This window comes from Heterodontus francisci, chromosome 45, assembly GCF_036365525.1.
Source record: "Heterodontus francisci isolate sHetFra1 chromosome 45, sHetFra1.hap1, whole genome shotgun sequence".
Classification (NCBI taxonomy): Eukaryota; Metazoa; Chordata; class Chondrichthyes; order Heterodontiformes; family Heterodontidae; genus Heterodontus; species Heterodontus francisci.
The window spans coordinates 78674-105568 of NC_090415.1; the positions used below are offsets into that span (position 1 = coordinate 78674).

Sequence of the window (26895 nt, forward strand, 5' to 3'; positions counted from 1 at the left end):
ACTAATACACACACACTGATATAAACACACACACTGATATAAACACTGATATATACACTGATACACACTAATACACACACACTGATATAAACACTGATATATACACTGATACACACTAATACACACACACTGATATAAACACTGATATATACACTGATACACACTAATACACACACACTGATATAAACACTAATATATACACTGATACACACTAATGCACACACACTGATATAAACACTGATACACACTAATACACACACACTGATATAAACACTAATATAAACACTGATACACACTAATGCACACACACTGATATTAACCCTGATATATACACTGATACACACTAATAAACACACACACACTTATAAACACACACACTGATACAAACACTGATATATACACTGATACACACTAATACACACACACTGATATAAACACTCACACTGATATAAACACTGATATATACACTGATACACACTAATACACACACTGATATAAATACACACACTGATGTAAACACTTATATAAACACTGATACACACTAATATACACACACTCTGATACAAACACACACACTGATATAAACACTGATATATACACTGATACACACTAATACACACACACACTGATATAAACACACACACTGATATAAACACTGATATATACACTGATACATACTAATACACACACACTGATATAAACACACACACTGATATAAACACTGATATATACACTGATACACACTAATACACACACACTGATATAAACACACACACTGATATATAGACTGATACACAGTAATACACACACACTGATATAAACACACACACTGATATAAACACTGATATAAACACTGATACACACTAATACACACACACTGATATAAACACACACACTGATATAAACACTGATATAAAGACTGATACACACTAATACACACACACTGATATAAACACACACACTGATATAAACACTGATATATACACTGATACACACTAATACACACACACTGATATAAACACACACACTGATATAAACACTGATATAAACACTGATACACACTAATACACACACACTGATATAAACACACACACTGATATAAACACTGATATATACACTGATACACACTAATACACACACACTGATATAAACACACACACTGATATAAACACTGATATATACACTGATACACACTAATACACACACACTGATATAAACACACACACTGATATAAACACTGATATATACACTGATACACACTAATACACACACACTGATATAAACACACACACTGATATAAACACTAATATATACACTGTTACACTCTAATACACACACACTGATATAAACACACACACTGATATAAACACTGATATATACACTGATACACACTAATACACACACACTGATATACACACTAATATATACACTGATACACTCTAATACACACACACTGATATAAACACACACACTGATATAAACACTGATACATACACTGATACACACTAATACACACACACTGATATAAACACACACATTGATATAAACACTGATATATACACTGATACACACTAATACACACACATTGATATAAACACACACATTGATATAAACACACACACTGATATAAACACTGATATATACACTGATACACACTAATACACACACACTGATATAAACACACACACTGATATAAACACTGATATATACACTGATACACACTAATACACACACACTGATATAAACACACACACTGATATAAACACTAATATATACACTGATACACACTAATACACACACACTGATATAAACACACACACTGATATAAACACTGATATATACACTGATACACACTAATACACACACACTGATATAAACACACACACTGATATAAATACTGACATAAACACTGATACACACTAATACACACACACTGATATAAACACACACACTGACATAAACACTGATATATACACTGATACACACTAATACACACACACTGATATAAACACTAATATATACACTGATACACACTAATGCACACACACTGATATAAACACTGATATATACACTGATACACACTAATACACACACACTGATATAAACACTAATATAAACACTGATACACACTAATGCACACACACTGATATTAACCCTGATATATACACTGATACACACTAATACACACACACACTGATATAAACACACACACTGATATAAACACTGATATATACACTGATACACACTAATACACACACACACTGATATAAATACACACATTGATATAAACACTGATATATACACTGATACACACTAATACACAATCACTGATATAAATACACACACTGATGTAAACACTAATATAAACACTGATACACACTAATACACACACACACTGATATAAACACACACACTGATATAAACACTGATATATACACTGATACACACTAATACACACACACACTGATATAAACACACACACTGATATAAACACTGATATATACACTGATACACACTAATACACACACACTGATATAAACACACACACTGATATAAACACTGATATATACACTGATACACACTAATACACACACACTGATATAAACACACACACTGATATAAACACTGATATATACACTGATACACACTAATACACACACACTGATATAAACACACACACTGATATAAACACTAATATATACACTGATACACACTAATACACACACACTGATATAAACACTGATATATACACTGATACACACTAATACACACACACTGATATAAACACTGATATATACACTGATACACACTAATACACACACACTGATATAAACACACACACTGATATAAACACTGATATATACACTGATACACACTAATACACACACACTGATATAAACACTGATATATACACTGATACACACTAATACACACACACTGATATAAACACACACACTGATATAAACACTGATATATACACTGATACACACTAATACACACACACTGATATAAACACTGATATATACACTGATACACACTAATACACACACACTGATATAAACACTGATATATACACTGATACACACTAATACACACACACTGATATAAACACACACACTGATATAAACACTGATATATACACTGATACACACTAATACACACACACTGATATAAACACTGATATATACACTGATACACACTAATACACACACACTGATATAAACACACACACTGATATAAACATTAATATATACACTGATACACACTAATACACACACACTGATATAAACACTGATATATACACTGATACACACTAATACACACACACTGATATAAACACACACACTGATATAAACACTGATATATACACTGATACACACTAATACACACACACTGATATAAACACTGATATATACACTGATACACACTAATACACACACACTGATATAAACACACACACTGATATAAACACTGATATATACACTGATACACACTAATACACACACACACTGATATAAACACACACACTGATATAAACACTGATATATACACTGATACACACTAATACACACACACACTGATATAAATACACACATTGATATAAACACTGATATATACACTGATACACACTAATACACAATCACTGATATAAATACACACACTGATGTAAACACTAATATAAACACTGATACACACTAATACACACACACACTGATATAAACACACACACTGATATAAACACTGATATATACACTGATACACACTAATACACACACACTGATATAAACACACACACTGATATAAACACACACACTGATATAAACACTGATATATACACTGATACACACTAATACACACACACTGATATAAACACACACACTGATATAAACACTGATTTATACACTGATACACACTAATACACACACTGATATAAACACTGATATAAACACTGATACACACTAATACACACATTGATATAAACACACACACTGATATAAACACTGATATATACACTGATACACACTAATACACACACACTGATATAAACACACACACTGATATAAACACACACACTGATATAAACACTGATATATACACTGATACACACTAATACACACACACTGATATAAACACACACACTGATATAAACACTGATTTATACACTGATACACACTAATACACACACTGATATAAACACTGATATAAACACTGATACACACTAATACACACATTGATATAAACACACACACTGATATAAACACTGATATAAACACTGATACACACTAATACACACACACACTGATATAAACACACACACTGATATAAACACTGATATATACACTGATACACACTAATACACACACACTGATATAAACACACACACTGATATAAACACTGATATATACACTGATACACACTAATACACACACACTGATATAAACACACACACTGATATAAACACTGATATATACACTGATACACACTAATACACACACACTGATATAAACACACACACTGATATAAACACTAATATATACACTGATACACACTAATACACACACACTGATATAAACACTGATATATACACTGATACACACTAATACACACACACTGATATAAACACTGATATATACACTGATACACACTAATACACACACACTGATATAAACACACACACTGATATAAACACTGATATATACACTGATACACACTAATACACACACACTGATATAAACACTGATATATACACTGATACACACTAATACACACACACTGATATAAACACACACACTGATATAAACACTGATATATACACTGATACACACTAATACACACACACTGATATAAACACTGATATATACACTGATACACACTAATACACACACACTGATATAAACACTGATATATACACTGATACACACTAATACACACACACTGATATAAACACACACACTGATATAAACACTGATATATACACTGATACACACTAATACACACACACTGATATAAACACTGATATATACACTGATACACACTAATACACACACACTGATATAAACACACACACTGATATAAACATTAATATATACACTGATACACACTAATACACACACACTGATATAAACACTGATATATACACTGATACACACTAATACACACACACTGATATAAACACACACACTGATATAAACACTGATATATACACTGATACACACTAATACACACACACTGATATAAACACTGATATATACACTGATACACACTAATACACACACACTGATATAAACACACACACTGATATAAACACTGATATATACACTGATACACACTAATACACACACACTGATATAAACACTGATATATACACTGATACACACTAATACACACACACTGATATAAACACTGATATATACACTGATACACACTAATACACACACACTGATGTAAACACTAATATATACACTGATACACACTAATACACACACACTGATATAAACACACACACTGATATAAACACTGATATATACACTGATACACACTAATACACACACACTGATATAAACACACACATTGATATAAACACTGATATATACACTGATACACACTAATACACACACACTGATATAAACAAACACACTGATATAAACACTGATATATACACTGATACACACTAATACACACACACTGATATAAACACACACACTGATATAAACACTGATATATACACTGATACACACTAATACACACACACTGATATAAACACACACACTGATATAAACACTGATATATACACTGATACACACTAATACACACACACTGATATAAACACTGATATAAACACTGATACACACTAATACACACACACTGATATAAACACTGATATATACACTGATACACACTAATACACACACACTGATATAAACACTGATATAAACACTGATACACACTAATACACACACACTGATATAAACACTGATATATACACTGATACACACTAATACACACACACTGATATAAACACACACACTGATATAAACACACATATATACACTGATACACACTAATACACACACACTGATATAAACACTAATATATACACTGATACACACTAATACACACACACTGATATAAACACACACACTGATATAAACACTGATATATACACTGATACACACTAATACACACACACTGATATAAACACTGATATAAACACTGATATATACACTGATACACACTAATACACACACACTGATATAAACACACACACTGATATAAACACACACACTGATATAAACACTGATATATACACTGATACACACTAATACACACACACTGATATAAACACTCACACTGATATAAACACTAATATATACACTGATACACAGTAATACACACACACTGATATAAACACACACACTGATATAAACACTGATATATACACTGATACACACTAATACACACACACTGATATAAACACACACACTGATATAAACACTGATATATACACTGATACACACTAATACACACACACTGATATAAACACTGATATAAACACTGATATATACACTGATACACACTAATACACACACACTGATATAAACACACACACCGATATAAACACACACACTGATATAAACACTGATATATACACTGATACACACTAATACACACACACTGATATAATCACACACACTGATATAAACACTGATATATACACTGATACACACTAATACACACACACTGATATAAACACACACACTGATATAAACACTGATATATACACTGATACACACTAATACACACACACTGATATAAACACTGATATAAACACTGATACACACTAATACACACACACTGATATAAACACACACACTGATATAAACACTAATATATACACTGATACACTCTAATACACACACACTGATATAAACACACACACTGATATAAACACTGATATATACACTGATACACACTAATACACACACACTGATATAAACACTGATATATACACTGATACACACTAATACACACACACTGATATAAACACACACACTGATATAAACACTGATATATACACTGATACACACTAATACACACACACTGATATAAACACTGATATATACACTGATACACACTAATACACACACACTGATATAAACACACACACTGATATAAACATTAATATATACACTGATACACACTAATACACACACACTGATATAAACACTGATATATACACTGATACGCACTAATACACACACACTGATATAAACACACACACTGATATAAACACTGATATATACACTGATACACACTAATACACACACACTGATATAAACACTGATATATACACTGATACACACTAATACACACACACTGATATAAACACACACACTGATATAAACACTGATATATACACTGATACACACTAATACACACACACTGATATAAACACTGATATATACACTGATACACACTAATACACACACACTGATATAAACACTGATATATACACTGATACACACTAATACACACACACACTGATGTAAACACTAATATATACACTGATACACACTAATACACACACACTGATATAAACACACACACTGATATAAACACTGATATATACACTGATACACACTAATACACACACACTGATATAAACACACACACTGATATAAACACTGATATATACACTGATACACACTAATACACACACACTGATATAAACTAACACACTGATATAAACACTGATATATACACTGATACACACTAATACACACACACTGATATAAACACACACACTGATATAAACACTGATATATACACTGATACACACTAATACACACACACTGATATAAACACACACACTGATATAAACACTGATATATACACTGATACACACTAATACACACACACTGATATAAACACTGATATAAACACTGATACACACTAATACACACACACTGATATAAACACTGATATATACACTGATACACACTAATACACACACACTGATATAAACACTGATATAAACACTGATACACACTACTACACACACACTGATATAAACACTGATATATACACTGATACACACTAATACACACACACTGATATAAACACACACACTGATATAAACACACATATATACACTGATACACACTAATACACACACACTGATATAAACACTAATATATACACTGATACACACTAATACACACACACTGATATAAACACACACACTGATATAAACACTGATATATACACTGATACACACTAATACACACACACTGATATAAACACTGATATATACACTGATACACAGTAATACACACACACTGATATAAACACACACACTGATATAAACACTGATATATACACTGATACACACTAATACACACACACTGATATAAACACACACACTGATATAAACACTGATATATACACTGATACACACTAATACACACACACTGATATAAACACTGATATATACACTGATACACACTAATACACACACACTGATATAAACACTGATATAAACACTGATACACACTAATACACACACACTGATATAAACACACACACTGATATAAACACTGATATATACACTGATACACACTAATACACACACACTGATATAAACACACACACTGATATAAACACACACACTGATATAAACACTGATATATACACTGATACACACTAATACACAGACACTGATATAAACACACACACTGATATAAACACTGATATATACACTGATACACACTAATACACACACACTGATATAAACACACACACTGATTTTAACACTGATATATACACTGATACACACTAATACACACACACTGATATAAACACACACACTGATATAAACACTGATATAAACACTGATACACACTAATACACACACACTGATATAAACACACACACTGATATAAACACACACACTGATATAAACACTGATATATACACTGATACACACTAATACACACACACTGATATAAACACACACACTGATATAAACACTGATATATACACTGATACACACTAATACACACACACTGATATAAACACACACACTGATATAAACACTGATATATACACTGATACACACTAATACACACACACTGATATAAACACACACACTGATATAAACACTGATATATACACTGATACACACTAATACACACACACTGATATAAACACACACACTGATATAAACACTGATATATACACTGATACACACTAATACACACACACTGATATAAACACTGATATAAACACTGATACACACTAATACACACACACTGATATAAACACTGATATATACACTGATACACACTAATACACACACACTGATATAAACACTGATATAAACACTGATACACACTAATACACACACACTGATATAAACACTGATATATACACTGATACACACTAATACACACACACTGATATAAACACACACACTGATATAAACACACATATATACACTGATACACACTAATACACACACACTGATATAAACACTAATATATACACTGATACACACTAATACACACACACTGATATAAACACACACACTGATATAAACACTGATATATACACTGATACACACTAATACACACACACTGATATAAACACTGATATATACACTGATACACAGTAATACACACACACTGATATAAACACACACACTGATATAAACACTGATATATACACTGATACACACTAATACACACACACTGATATAAACACACACACTGATATAAACACTGATATATACACTGATACACACTAATACACACACACTGATATAAACACTGATATATACACTGATACACACTAATACACACACACTGATATAAACACTGATATAAACACTGATACACACTAATACACACACACTGATATAAACACACACACTGATATAAACACTGATATATACACTGATACACACTAATACACACACACTGATATAAACACACACACTGATATAAACACACACACTGATATAAACACTGATATATACACTGATACACACTAATACACAGACACTGATATAAACACACACACTGATATAAACACTGATATATACACTGATACACACTAATACACACACACTGATATAAACACACACATTGATATAAACACTGATATATACACTGATACACACTAATACACACACACTGATATAAACACACACACTGATATAAACACTGATATAAACACTGATACACACTAATACACACACACTGATATAAACACACACACTGATATAAACACACACACTGATATAAACACTGATATATACACTGATACACACTAATACACACACACTGATATAAACACACACACTGATATAAACACTGATATATACACTGATACACACTAATACACACACACTGATATAAACACACACACTGATATAAACACTGATATATACACTGATACACACTAATACACACACACTGATATAAACACACACACTGATATAAACACTGATATATACACTGATACACACTAATACACACACACTGATATAAACACACACACTGATATAAACACTGATATATACACTGATACACACTAATACACACACACTGATATAAACACACACACTGATATAAACACTGATATAAACACTGATACACACTAATACACACACACTGATATAAACACACACACTGATATAAACACACACACTGATATAAACACTAATATGTACACTGATACACACTAATACACACACACTGATATAAACACACACACTGATATTAACACTAATATATACACTGATACACACTAATACACACACACTGATATAAACACTGATATATACACTGATACACACTAATACACACACACTGATATAAACACACACACTGATATAAACACACACACTGATATAAACACTAATATGTACACTGATACACACTAATACACACTCACTGATATTAACACTAATATATACACTGATGCACACTAATACACACACACTAATATACACACGCTGACACAAACATCACACACTGACACAAACACTAACTATACGATAATACACAGTACTACACACAAACTGACACAAACACATGCACTGACACACATACATATATACACACTGACATAAACACACACACTGACACATACACACACACTGACACATGCACACACGCTGATACATACGCACTGACACATACTCACACACTGACACAAACACAGACACTCTGACACATACACACACTCTGACACATACACACACACTGACGCATACACACACGCTGATACATACGCACTGACACATGCACACACACTGACACATACACACACACTGATACATCCTTACTGACACATACACACACACTGACACAGACACACACACTCTGACACATACACACACACTGACACATACACACACGCTGATACATACTCACTGACACATACACACACACTGACACATACTCACACACTGACACATACTCACACACTGACACAAACACACACACTCTGACACATACACACACACTGACACACACACACACACTCTGACACATACACACACACTGACACATACACACACGCTGATACATACGCACTGACACATACACACACACTGACACATACACACACACTCTGACACATACACACACACTGATACATACGCACTGACACATACTCACACACTGACACAAACACACACACTCTGACACATACACACAAACTGACACATACACACACGCTGATACATACGCACTGACACATACTCACACACTGACACAAACACACACACTCTGACACATACACACACACTGACACATACACACACGCTGATACATACGCACTGACACATACACACACACTGACACATACACACACGCTGATACATACGCACTGACACATACACACACACTGACACATACACACACACTGACACATACACACACGCTGATACATACGCACTGACACATACACATACACTGACACATACACACACACTGACACATACACACACGCTGATACATACGCACTGACACATACATACGCACTGACACATACACACACACTGACACATACACACACACTGACACATACACACACACTGACACATACACACACGCTGACACATACACACTGACACATACACATACTAATACATCCTTACTGACACACACTAATACACACACACTGACACAAACACACACACTCTGACACATACACACACACTGACACATACACACACGCTGACACATACACACTGACACATACACACACACTGACACATACACACACGCTGATACATACGCACTGACACATACACACACACTGACACATACACACACACTGACACATACTCACACGCTGATACATACGCACTGACACATACACACACACTGACACATACACACACACTGACACATACACACACACTGACGCATACACACACGCTGACACATACACACACGCTGATACATACGCACTGACACATACACACACACTGACACATACACACACGCTGATACATACGCTCTGACACATACACACACACTGACACAAACACACACGCTGATACATACGCACTGACACATACACACACACTGACACAAACACACACGCTGATACATACGCACTGACACATACACACACACTGACACATACACACACACTGACACAAACACACACGCTGATACATACGCACTGACACATTCATACGCACTGACACATACACACACACTCTGACACAAACACACACGCTGATACATACGCACTGACACATACATACGCACTGACACAAACACACACGCTGATACATACGCACTGACACATACACACACGCTGATACATATGCACTGACACATACACACTCACTGACACAAACACACACACTGACACAAACACACACGCTGATACATACGCACTGACACATACATACGCACTGACACATACACACACACTCTGACACAAACACACACGCTGATACATACGCACTGACACAAACACACACGCTGATACATACCCACTGACACATACATACGCACTGACACACACACTGACACATGCACACACACTGACACATACACACACGCTGATACATACGCACTGACACATACACACACACTGACACAGACACACACACTGACACATACACACACGCTGATACATACGCACTGACACATACACACACACTGACACATACACACACACTGATACATACGCACTGACACATACACACTCACTGACACAAACACACACACTCTGACACATACACACACACTGACACTGGCACATACACACACGCTGATACATACACACACGCTGATACATACGCACTGACACATACACACTCACTGACACAAACACACACACTGACACATACACACACACACTGACACTGGCACATACACACACGCTGATACATACGCACTGACACATACACACACACTGACACAGACACACACACTGACACATACACACACGCTGATACATACGCACTGACACATAGACACACACTGACACATACACACACGCTGATACATACGCACTGACACATACACACACACTGACACATACACACACACTGACACATACACACACGCTGATACATACGCACTGACACATAGACACACACTGACACATACACACACGCTGATACATACGCACTGACACATACACACACACTGACACATACACACACACTGACACATACACACACGCTGATACATACGCACTGACACATACACACACACTGACACATACACACACGCTGATACATACGCACTGACACATACACACACACTGACACATACACACACACTGACACATACACACACGCTGATACATACGCACTGACACATACACACACACTGACACATACACACACACTGACACATACACACACGCTGATACACACACACTGACACATACACACACACTGACACATACACACACGCTGATACATACGCAGTGACACATACACACACGCTGACACATACACACACGCTGATACATATGCACTGACACATGCACACACGCTGACACATACACACACACTGACACATACACACACGCTGATACATACGCACTGACACATACACACACACTGACACATACACACACACTGACACATACACACACGCTGATACATACGCACTGACACATACATACGCACTGACACATACACACACACTGACACAGACACATACACACACGCTGATACATACGCACTGACACATACACACACACTGACACATACACACACACTGACACATACACACACGCTGATACATACGCACTGACACATACACACACACTGACACATACACACACGCTGACACATACACACACGCTGATACATACGCACTGACACATACATACGCACTGACACATACACACGCACTCTGACACATACACACACACTGACACATACACACACGCTGATACATACGCACTGACACATACACACTGACACATACACACACTCTGACACATACACACACACTGACACATACACACACGCTGACACATACGCACTGACACATACATACGCACTGACACATACACACACACTCTGACACATACATACGGACTGACACATACACACACACTGACACATACACACACGCTGATACATACACACACGCTGATACATACACACACACTGACACATGCACACACACTGACACATACACACACGCTGACACATACATACGGACTGACACATACACACACACTGACACAAACACAGACACTCTGACACATACACACACACTGACACATACACACACGCTGATACATACGCACTGACACATACACACACACTGATACATACACACACGCTGATACATACGCACTGACACATACACACACACTGACACATACACACACACTGACACATACATACGGACTGACACATACACACACGCTGACACATACATACGCACTGACACATACACACACACTGACACAAACACAGACACTCTGACACATACACACACACTGACACATACACACACGCTGATACATACGCACTGACACATACACACACACTGACACATACACACACACTGACACATACACACACGCTGATACATACGCACTGACACATGCACACACACTGACACATACACACACACTGACACATACACACGCACTGATACATACGCACTGACACATACATACACACTGACACATACACACACACTCTGACACATACACACACACACTGACACATACACACACACTGACACATACACACACGCTGATACATACGCACTGACACATACACACACACTGACACATACACACACGCTGATACATACACACACGCTGATACATACGCACTGACACATACACACACACTGACACATACACACACACTCTGACACATACATACGGACTGACACAAAAACATGCACACTAACACACACACGCTCACTCCTTGACACCCACAGACACATACATACACGTGTCGATTCACACACATGGACCAACACAAACAGACGAACACTGAGACACTCACACGCGTACAGATTTTCACACTCAGACACTCGCACTTGGCTTGAAGCATGGTGCAGGAGGGAGGGCTTTAGATCCTTGGGCCATTGGGACCAGTTCTGGGGCAGGAGGCACCTATTCAAAAGAGATAGGTTGCACCTCAACAGGACTGGGATCCATGTCCTCGTGGGGAGGTTCACCAGTGTGGTTGGGGAGGTTTAACAGTTAATTGTCAGGGGGATGGTTACCAGCACATAGAAACTGTAAAGAGGAATACGGGGGAGGTGCCAGAGGATTGGAGAGTGGCAAATGTGACACCCTTATTCAATAGAGGAAAGGGGGTAAGGACAGTCCTAGCAACTACACATCAGTGGTGGGAAAGGTTTTAGAATCAATAAAACAGGGAAAATATCATCGGACACTTGGAGAGGTTGGAGTTAATTAAGGATATCAGCATGGATTTGTAAAATGCAGATCCTGCTTGACTAATCGAATTGAGTTTTTTGATACAGTAGCAGAGAAGGTTGATGATGGGAATGTGGTGGATGTTGTCTATATGGATTTTAAGAAAGTGTTTGATAAGTTAGCACATGAAAGGGTGGTTAAGAAAATTGAAGTTCATGGAATAGGAGGGCCAGTGTCCAATTGGATAAAAAAGTTAGCTTAAAGACAGAAAACGGAGTCGTCGTAAATGGTTGTTTTTCAGACTGGGGGATGGTAGACAGTGATGTTCCCCAAGGGTCAGTGCTGGGACCACTGTTTTTTCTTGCTGTATATAAATGACCTGGATCTCTGAATACAGAGCAGAATCTCAAAACTTGCTGACGACACCAAACACGGAGGTGCAATAAACAGTGAGGACGATATGAACCACCTGCAACAGGACAGCGATAGGCTAGCAGAGGTGGAAGATGGAATTTAATACTGACAAGTGTGAGGTGATGCATTTCGGCTGAAGGAATAGGGAGAGGCAATACATACTTAATGGTACAGTTTTAAAGAACGTGCAGGAACAGAGAGACCTGGGGCTGCCTCTGCGTCGGTCTTTGAAGGTGGTAGGACATAGTGAGAGAGTGGTTAGTAAAGTAGATGGGATCTTGGGCTTTATAAATGGAGACATTGAGTACGAAAGCAGGGAAGTTACGCTGAACCTTTACAAAGCTCTGGTTCGGCCCCCAACTGGAGTGTTGGCGTCCAGTTGCGGTCGCCACACTTCAGGGAAGGATGTGAGGGTCCTTGAGAGGGGGGGGTGCGGAGGAGATTGACCAGAATGGTCCCAGGGAACGAGGGACCAACGTTCATGTGGAGAGACTGGGAGAAGCTGGGATTCTTCTCCCCCGGAGCGAAGGAGACGGAGGGGAGATTGGAAGGAGGCGTACGATACTCTGAGAGGTTCGGATAAGGTAGACCAGGAGAAACAGTTCCCATTCGCTGATGGTACAAGGCCCAGGGAGACACAGATTACAGGCTCTGGGGAAGAGAGACAGTGGCGGAGGAAGTGAGGGGGAGCTATTTGACGCAGCGAGGGGTCGTGACCGGGAACTCGCTGCCTACAGAGTGCGGCGGAAACTGAGACGGTGAACCATTTCAAAGGGAAACTGGACGGACAATTGCAGGACACAAACTCGTGGGGTCACGGGGGTTCGAGCGGGGCGGAGGGAGGAGTGGGGGTGGGTGAGTGGAACTGAGTGGAAGGCTCTTGTGTGGAGGCGGGATGCACTCCTTGGGACAAATGGCCTCCACCTGAGCAGTAAATGACTCCACGACACTCATCCACTCACTCAGTTGGACGGAGAGCGAGTCTTTGAGAGCCTTTCCCACTCTCTACTCACCTCGCTCCTGTATTTCCCCGAGGATTGATCCTAGAAGGGGACTGGGATAACGGTGGCGCTCTGTATACAGAACGTCCCACAGCGCAGACACCTCCTCCGGACTCTTCCTCGATACCTCATCCAGCAGCACCCGCGCTGCTCTCCTCGCACCCTGGCGGATCTCAATCCCCCGCACCCTCTGTGTGATAAATGGAGCCAGGACAGAGTTAGCCCAAGCAAGGAGGAGACTCACTCCCCAGAAATACGCAGGGTGGAGCGGGGCAGGGGGAGCTTCCAAGACAAAGGGGAAGGAGCAAAGGGGATAGTGAATCCTACACAGGAACAGGAGGATTCCATTCAGCCCCCCTCGAGCCTGTTACACAGGAACAGGAGGATCCCATTCAGCCCCCCTCGAGCCTATTACACAGGAACAGGAGGATCCCATTCAGCCCCCACGTCGAGTCTCATCCTCCTGTTCAAATCCCCCCATGGCCCCTCACCCCCTCCCTCCCTATCTCTGTAACCTCCTCCAGCCCCTACAATTCTCATCCTCCTGTTCAAATCCCCCCATGGCCCCTCCCTCCCTCCTCCCTAACTCTGTAACCTCCTCCAGCCCCTACAATTCTCACCCTCCTGTTCAAACACCTCCATGGCTCCTCGCTCCCCTCCCTCCCTATCTCTATAACCTCCTCCAGCCCCTACAATTCTCACTCTCCTGTTCAAATCCCTCCATAGCCCCTTGCTCTCCTCCCTCCCTATCCCTATAACCTCCTCCAGCCCCTACAATTCTCACCCTCCTGTTCAAACCCCTCCATGTCTCCTCACCCCCTCCCTCCCGATCTCTGTAACCTCCTCCAGCCCCTACAATTCTCATCCTCCTGTTCAAACCCCTCCATGGCCCCTCACTCTCCTCCCTCCCTATCTCTGTAACCTCCTCCAGCCCCTACAATTCTCATCCTCCTGTTCAAACCCCTCCATGGCCCCTCACACTCCTCCCTCCCTATCTCTGTAACCTCCTCCAGCCCCTACAATTCTCATTCTCCTCTTCAAATCTCTCCATGGCCCCTCGCTCTCCCTCCCTCCCTATCTCTATAACCTCCTCCAGCCCCTACAATTCTCATCCTCCTGTTCAAACCCCTCCATGGCCCCTCGCTCCTCTCCCTCCCTATCTCTGTAACCTCCTCCAGCCCCTACAATTCTCACCCTCCTGTTCAAACCCCTCCATAGCCCCTCGCTCCTCTCCCTCCCTATCTCTGTAACCTCCTCCAGCCCCTACAATTCTCACCCTCCTGTTCAAACCCCTCCATAGCCCCTCGCTCCTCTCCCTCCCTATCTCTGTAACCTCCTCCAGCCCCTACAATTCTCATCCTCCTGTTCAAACCCCTCCATGGCCCCTCGCTCCTCTCCCTCCCTATCTCTGTAACCTCCTCCAGCCCCTACAATTCTCATCCTCCTGTTCAAACCCCTCCATGGCCCCTCGCCCCTCTCCCTCCCTATCTCTGTAACCTCCTCCAGCCCCTACAATTCTCATCCTCCTGTTCAAACCCCTCCATGGCCCCTCGCTCCTCTCCCTCCCTATCTCTGTAACCTCCTCCAGCCCCTACAATTCTCATCCTCCTGTTCAAACCCCTCCATGGCCCCTCGCTCCTCTCCCTCCCTATCTCTGTGACCTCCTCCACCCTCCGAGATCTCTGTGACTCCTCCCATCTCGGCCTCTTGAGCATTCCCCCCGATTCCCACCGGCTCCACCATTGGTGGCCGTCCCTTCAGCCGCCCCTGGTGGAGGGGGGAGGTCCCGAGCTCTGGAATCCCCTCCCTCATCCTCTCTCTATCTCCCTCTCCCTCTCGCTCTATCCCTCCTCCTTCAAGACACTCCTGACAAGCTCCCTCTTTGACCTAGCTGTAGATCGCCCGCCCCCCCCCCCAACACCCCCGCGATATCTCCACAACGCTGGTTCGCTGTCAGACTCCGTTTGATTCATTGTCCTGTGAAATGTTTTGAGATTGTTTACTGCGTTAAGAGGCACGTAAATATCGATATAAATAAACACTTTTGGAAGTTGTGATCAAAACCACGGACCTGCGCTTCTTCATGGGTGCAGATGTCCCGCTCGTGCAGTTTCTGCACCATGTAAAATAGATCATATTCGATGATGTACAGCAGGTCTGGGAGATAGTGCTGGGTGAGCCGGTCTATCTGACTCACAGAGAACACAGCCAGAGCCCCCTGAGAACCTGCAGAGAAGGAAGAGAAAAGTGGGGACAGCAAGAGGGTTAATCGCAGGAACAGGAGGATCCCACTCAGCACCCCCCCACCTCCTCCCTCGAGCCTGTTACACAGGAACAGGAGGATCCCACTCAGCACCCCCCCACCTCCTCCCTCGAGCCTGTTACACAGGAACAGGAGGATCCCATTCAGCCCCACCTCCTCCCTCAAGCCTGTTACACAGGAACAGGAGGATCCCACTCAGCCCCCCCTCCTCCCTCGAGCCTGTTACACAGGAACAGGAGGATCCCACTCAGCACCCCCCCACCTCCTCCCCCGAGCCTGTTACACAGGAACAGGAAGATCCCATTCAGCACCCCCTCCTCCCTCGAGCCTGTTACACAGTAACAGGAGGATCCCATTCAGCAACCCCCCCCCTCCTCCCTCGAGCCTGTTACACAGGAACAGGAGGATCCCACTCAGCAACCCCCCCCCTCCTCCCTCGAGCCTGTTACACAGGAACAGGAGGATCCCACTCAGCACCCCCCCCCTCCTCCCTCGAGCCTGTTACACAGGAACAGGAAGATCCCACTCAGCCCCACCTCCTCCCTCGAGCCTGTTGCACAGGAACAGGAAGATCCCATTCAGCAACCCCCCCCCTCCTCCCTCGAGCCTGTTACACAGGAACAGGAGGATCCCACTCAGCCCCACCTCCTCCCTCGAGCCTGTTACACAGGAACAGGAGGATCCCACTCAGCCCCACCTCCTCCCTCGAGCCTGTTACACAGGAACAGGAAGATCCCACTCAGCCCCACCTCCTCCCTCGAGCCTGTTACACAGGAACAGGAGGATCCCACTCAGCAACCCCCCCCCTCCTCCCACGAGCCTGTTACACAGGAACAGGAAGATCCCATTCAGCAACCCCCCCCCTCCTCCCTCGAGCCTGTTACACAGGAACAGGAGGATCCCACTCAGCCCCACCTCCTCCCTCGAGCCTGTTACACAGGAACAGGAGGATCCCACTCAGCACCCCCCCACCTCCTCCCTCGAGCCTGTTACACAGGAACAGGAGGATCCCACTCAGCACCCCCCCACCTCCTCCCTCGAGCCTGTTACACAGGAACAGGAGGATCCCATTCAGCACCCCCCGTCCCTTGTCTGAAAAAATGGAGACAACTGCAGGTTTCTCGGACTGAGAGAGCTTTGAAGGATTATAACCAGGACAAAGCAGCCCGCTTGATTGGCACCCCATCCACAAACATTCACTCCCTCCACCACCGACGCACAGTGGCAGCAGTGTGTACCATCTACAAGATGCACTGCAGCAATGCACCAAGGCTCCTTAGACAGCACCTTCCAAACTCACGACCTGTACTAACTAGAAGGACAAGGGCAGCAAATACATGGGAACACCACCACCTGCAAGTTCCCATCCAAGTCACACACCATCCTGACTTGGAACTATATCGCCGTTCCTTCACTGTCGCTGGGTCAAAATCCTGGAACTCCCTTCCTAACAGCACTGTGGGTGTACCTACCCCACATGGACTGCAGCGTTTCAAGAAGGCAGCTCACCACCACCTTCTCAAGGGGCAATTCGGGATGGGTAATAAATGCTGGCCTGGCTAATGACGCCCACATCCCATGAATGAATAATAAAACAGCATAACACATCTCCGATTTCGTCACTCAATAAGCTTTTACCCGACCCCCACCCCTACTCCCTGTGAAAGGTCCGCCCATCAATGGGCACCGTTAACATTCTGTGTCCCCCGTACACACCTCTGCCATCACCAGCTCCACTCGACTCCATTGGCGTCATCAGTCATCGCCTGTTTCTGCTGTTCGCCGCCCCCGGTTGAAGAGCTGCAGAGAGGAACAGATCGAGCATCATTCCACATTGTCCCACATGCACGCTCGTCCTCAGATCCCAATCCAGCTCCAGCAGAGAGCAGGAGGGGGCCAGGCTTCAATGTTGTTCCATTATGCAAATCGGCAAATTAATGAGAATGTAAACGTGGGAGATAAACTGCAATCTGGAGAATCAGGAAGCTGCAAATTCCTGAGAAAATCAGAGTCGAAAGAGGGAAGAGGGATCTGGAAGTGGAGACACACAACGCAGTAAAATTATCAAAGCAGGTTCACAAAGACATAAAATAGCAAAGAAAGCACTGGGTTTCATCACAGGGCAAACAATCGAGGGGTTCAGTGTGTTTATATATAGAATAACAGATACCCGGGAGTGAGTTACAGACTGCAATCTAATCGAGGGGTTCGGGGGGTTTATATATAGAATAACAGATACCCGGGAGTGAGTTACAGACTGGAATCTAATCGAGGGGTTCGGGGTGTTTATATATAGAATAACAGATACCCGGGAGTGAGTTACAGACTGGAATCTAATCGAGGGGTTCGGGGTGTTTATATATAGAATAACAGATACCTGGGAGTGAGTTACAGACTGGAATCTAATCGAGGGGTTTGGGGTGTTTATATATAGAATAACAGATACCCGGGAGTGAGTTACAGATGGAATCTAATCGAGGGGTTCGGGTGGGTTTATATATAGAATAACAGATACCCGGGAGTGAGTTACAGACTGGAATCTAATCGAGGGGTTCGGGGTGTTTATATATAGAATAACAGATACCCGGGAGTGAGTTACAGACTGGAATCTAATCGAGGGGTTCAGGGGGTTTATATATAGAATAACAGATACCCGGGAGTGAGTTACAGATGGAATCTAATCGAGGGGTTCGGGTGGGTTTATATATAGAATAACAGATACCCGGGAGTGAGTTACAGACTGGAATCTAATCGAGGGGTTCGGGGTGTTTATATATAGAATAACAGATACCCGGGAGTGAGTTACAGACTGGAATCTAATCGAGGGGTTCGGGGGTTTATATATAGAATAACAGATACCCGGGAGTGAGTTATAGACTGGAATCTAATCGAGGGGTTCGGGGGGGGTTTATATATAGAATAACAGATACCCGGGAGTGAGTTACAGACTGGAATCTAATCGAGGGGTTCGGGGGGGGTTCATATATAGAATAACAGATACCCAGGAGTGAGTTACAGACTGGAATCTAATCGAGGGGTTCAGGGGTTTATATATAGAATAACAGATACCCAGGAGTGAGTTACAGACTGGAATCTAATCGAGGGGTTCGGGGGGTTTATATATAGAATAACAGATACCTGGGAGTGAGTTACAGACTGGAATCTAATCGAGGGGTTCGGGGTGTTTATATATAGAATAACAGATACCTGGGAGTGAGTTACAGACTGGAATCTAATCGAGGGGTTCGGGGGGTTTATATATAGAATAACAGATACCCGGGAGTGAGTTACAGACTGGAATCTAATCGAGGGGTTCGGGTGGTTTATATATAGAATAAAAGATACCCAGGAGTGAGTTACAGACTGGAATCTAATCGAGGGGTTCAGGGGTGTTTATATATAGAATAACAGATACCCGGGAGTGAGTTACAGACTGGAATCTAATCGAGGGGTTCGGGAGGTTTATATATAGAATAACAGATACTCGGGAGTGAGTTACAGACTGGAATCTAATCGAGGGGTTCGGGGGGTTTATATATAGAATAACAGATACCCGGGAGTGAGTTACAGACTGGAATCTAATCGAGGGGTTCGGGGGGTTTATATATAGAATAACAGATACCCGGGAGTGAGTTACAGACTGGAATCTAATCGAGGGGTTCGGGGGGTTTATATATAGAATAACAGATACCCGGGAGTGAGTTACAGACTGGAATCTAATCGAGGAGTTCGGGGGGTTTATACATAGAATAACAGATACCCGGGAGTGAGTTACAGACTGGAATCTAATCGAGGGGTTCGGGGGGGTTTATATATAGAATAACAGATACCCGGGAGTGAGTTACAGGCTGGAATCTAATCGAGGGGTTCGGGGGGTTTATATATAGAACAACAGATACCCGGGAGTCAGTTACAGACTGGAATCTAATCGAGGGGTTCGGGGTGTTTATATATAGAATAACAGATACCCGGGAGTGAGTTACAGACTGGAATCTAATCGAGGGGTTCGGGGGGTTGAGATATAGAATAACAGATACCCGGGAGTGTGTTACAGACTGGAATCTAATCGAGGGGTTCGGGGGGTTGAGATATAGAATAACAGATACCCGGGAGTGAGTTACACACTGGAATCTAATCGAGGGGTTCGGGGGGGGGTTTATATATAGAATAACAGATACCCGGGAGTGAGTTACAGACTGGAATCTAATCGAGGGGTTCGGGGGGTTGAGATATAGAATAACAGATACCCGGGAGTGTGTTACAGACTGGAATCTAATCGAGGGGTCCCTGGAGTTTATATATAGAATAACAGATACCCGGGAGTGAGTTACAGACTGGAATCTAATCGAGGGGTTCCTGGAGTTTATATATAGAATAACAGATACCTGGGAGTGAGTTACAGACTGGAATCTAATCGAGGGGTTCCTGGAGTTTATATATAGAATAACAGACACCCGGGAGTGAGTTACAGACTGGAATCTAATCGAGGGGTTCGGGGTGTTTATATATAGAATAACAGATACCCGGGAGTGAGTTACAGACTGGAATCTAATCGAGGGGTTCGGGGGTGTTTATATATAGAATAACAGATACCCGGGAGTGAGTTACAGACTGGAATCTAATCGAGGGGTTCGGGGGGTTTATATATAGAATAACAGATACCCGGGAGTGAGTTACAGACTGGAATCTAATCGAGGGGTTCGGGGGGTTTATATATAGATTAACAGATACCCGGGAGTGAGTTACAGACTGGAATCTAATCGAGGGGTTTGGGGGGGTTTATATATAGAATAACAGATACCCGGGAGTGAGTTACAGGCTGGAATCTAATCGAGGGGTTCGGGGTGTTTATATATAGAATAACAGATACCCGGGAGTGAGTTACAGACTGGAATCTAATCGAGGGGTTCGGGGGGTTGAGATATAGAATAACAGATACCCGGGAGTGTGTTACAGACTGGAATCTAATCGAGGGGTTCGGGGGGGTTTATATATAGAATAACAGATACCCGGGAGTGAGTTACAGGCTGGAATCTAATCGAGGGGTTCGGGGGGGTTTATATATAGAATAACAGATACCCGGGAGTGAGTTACAGGCTGGAATCTAATCGAGGGGTTCGGGGGGTTTATATATAGAATAACAGATACCCGGGAGTGAGTTACAGACTGGAATCTAATCGAGGGGTTCGGGGGGTTGAGATAGAGAATAACAGATACCCGGGAGTGAGTTACAGACTGGAATCTAATCGAGGGGTTCGGGTGGTTTATATATAGAATAACAGATACCCGGGAGTGTGTTACAGACTGGAATCTAATCGAGGGGTTCAGGGGTGTTTATATATAGAATAACAGATACCCGGGAGTGAGTTACAGACTGGAATCTAATCGAGGGGTTCCTGGAGTTTATATATAGAATAACAGATACCTGGGAGTGAGTTACAGACTGGAATCTAATCGAGGGGTTCCTGGAGTTTATATATAGAATAACAGACACCCGGGAGTGAGTTACAGACTGGAATCTAATCGAGGGGTTCGGGGGTGTTTATATATAGAATAACAGATACCCGGGAGTGAGTTACAGACTGGAATCTAATCGAGGGGTTCGGGGGGTTTATATATAGAATAACAGATACCCGGGAGTGAGTTACAGACTGGAATCTAATCGAGGGGTTCGGGGGGTTTATATATAGATTAACAGATACCCGGGAGTGAGTTACAGACTGGAATCTAATCGAGGGGTTCGGGGGGGTTTATATATAGAATAACAGATACCCGGGAGTGAGTTACAGGCTGGAATCTAATCGAGGGGTTCGGGGGGTTTATATATAGAACAACAGATACCCGGGAGTCAGTTACAGACTGGAATCTAATCGAGGGGTTCGGGGTGTTTATATATAGAATAACAGATACCCGGGAGTGAGTTACAGACTGGAATCTAATCGAGGGGTTCGGGGTGTTTATATATGGAATAACAGATACCCGGGAGTGAGTTACAGACTGGAATCTAATCGAGGGGTTCAGGAGGTTTATATATAGAATAACAGATACCCGGGAGTGAGTTAGAGACTGGAATCTAATCGAGGGGTTCGGGGTGGTTTATATATAGAATAACAGATACCCGGGAGTGAGTTACAGACTGGAATCTAATCGAGGGGTTCGGGGGGTTGAGATATAGAATAACAGATACCCGGGAGTGTGTTACAGACTGGAATCTAATCGAGGGGTTCGGGGGGTTGAGATATAGAATAACAGATACCCGGGAGTGAGTTACACACTGGAATCTAATCGAGGGGTTCGGGGGGGGGGGTTTATATATAGAATAACAGATACCTGGGAGTGTGTTACAGACTGGAATCTAATCGAGGGGTTAGGGGTGTTTATATATAGAATAACAGATACCCGGGAGTGAGTTACAGACTGGAATCTAATCGAGGGGTTCCTGGAGTTTATATATAGAATAACAGATACCTGGGAGTGAGTTACAGACTGGAATCTAATCGAGGGGTTCCTGGAGTTTATATATAGAATAACAGACACCCGGGAGTGAGTTACAGACTGGAATCTAATCGAGGGGTTCGGGGGTGTTTATATATAGAATAACAGATACCCGGGAGTGAGTTACAGACTGGAATCTAATCGAGTGGGTCAGGGGGTTTATATATAGAATAACAGATACCCGGGAGTGAGTTACAGACTGGAATCTAATCGAGGGGTTCGGGGGTGTTTATATATAGAATAACAGATACCCGGGAGTGAGTTACAGACTGGAATCTAATCGAGGGTTTCAGGGGTTTATATATAGAATAACAGATACCCGGGAGTGAGTTACAGACTGGAATCTAATCGAGTGGGTCAGGGGGTTTATATATAGAATAACAGATACCCGGGAGTGAGTTACAGACTGGAATCTAATCGAGGAGTTCAGGGTGGTTTATATATAGAATAACAGATACCCGGGAGTGAGTTACAGACTGGAATCTAATCGAGGGTTTCAGGGGTTTATATATAGAATAACAGATACCCGGGAGTGAGTTACAGACTGGAATCTAATCGAGTGGGTCAGGGGGTTTATATATAGAATAACAGATACCCGGGAGTGAGTTACAGACTGGAATCTAATCGAGTGGGTCAGGGGGTTTATATATAGAATAACAGATACCCGGGAGTGAGTTACAGACTGGAATCTAATCGATGGGTTCGGGGGTTTATATATAGAATAACAGATACCCGGGAGTGAGTTACAGACTGGAATCTAATCGAGGGGTTCAGGGGGTTTATATATAGAATAACAGATACCCGGGAGTGAGTTACAGACTG

General features: G+C 41.5%; 1 protein-coding gene across 1 annotated transcript in view; it reads right to left on the reverse strand.

Annotated features, from left to right (window-relative positions):
- The window catches only part of LOC137356252 (uncharacterized protein FLJ40521-like), a 68085-nt gene that overhangs the window by 36190 nt on the left and 5000 nt on the right, over positions 1 to 26895 (reverse strand). Inside the window, exons 2-4 of the mRNA XM_068022125.1 lie at positions 21295 to 21378; positions 19387 to 19541; positions 17328 to 17505 (exon numbers count right to left, since the gene is read on the reverse strand). Of these exons, the coding sequence (XP_067878226.1) occupies positions 17328 to 17505; positions 19387 to 19541; positions 21295 to 21334 (373 nt within the window). The 5' untranslated portion in view covers positions 21335 to 21378. The remainder of the gene's footprint in view (positions 1 to 17327; positions 17506 to 19386; positions 19542 to 21294; positions 21379 to 26895) is intronic.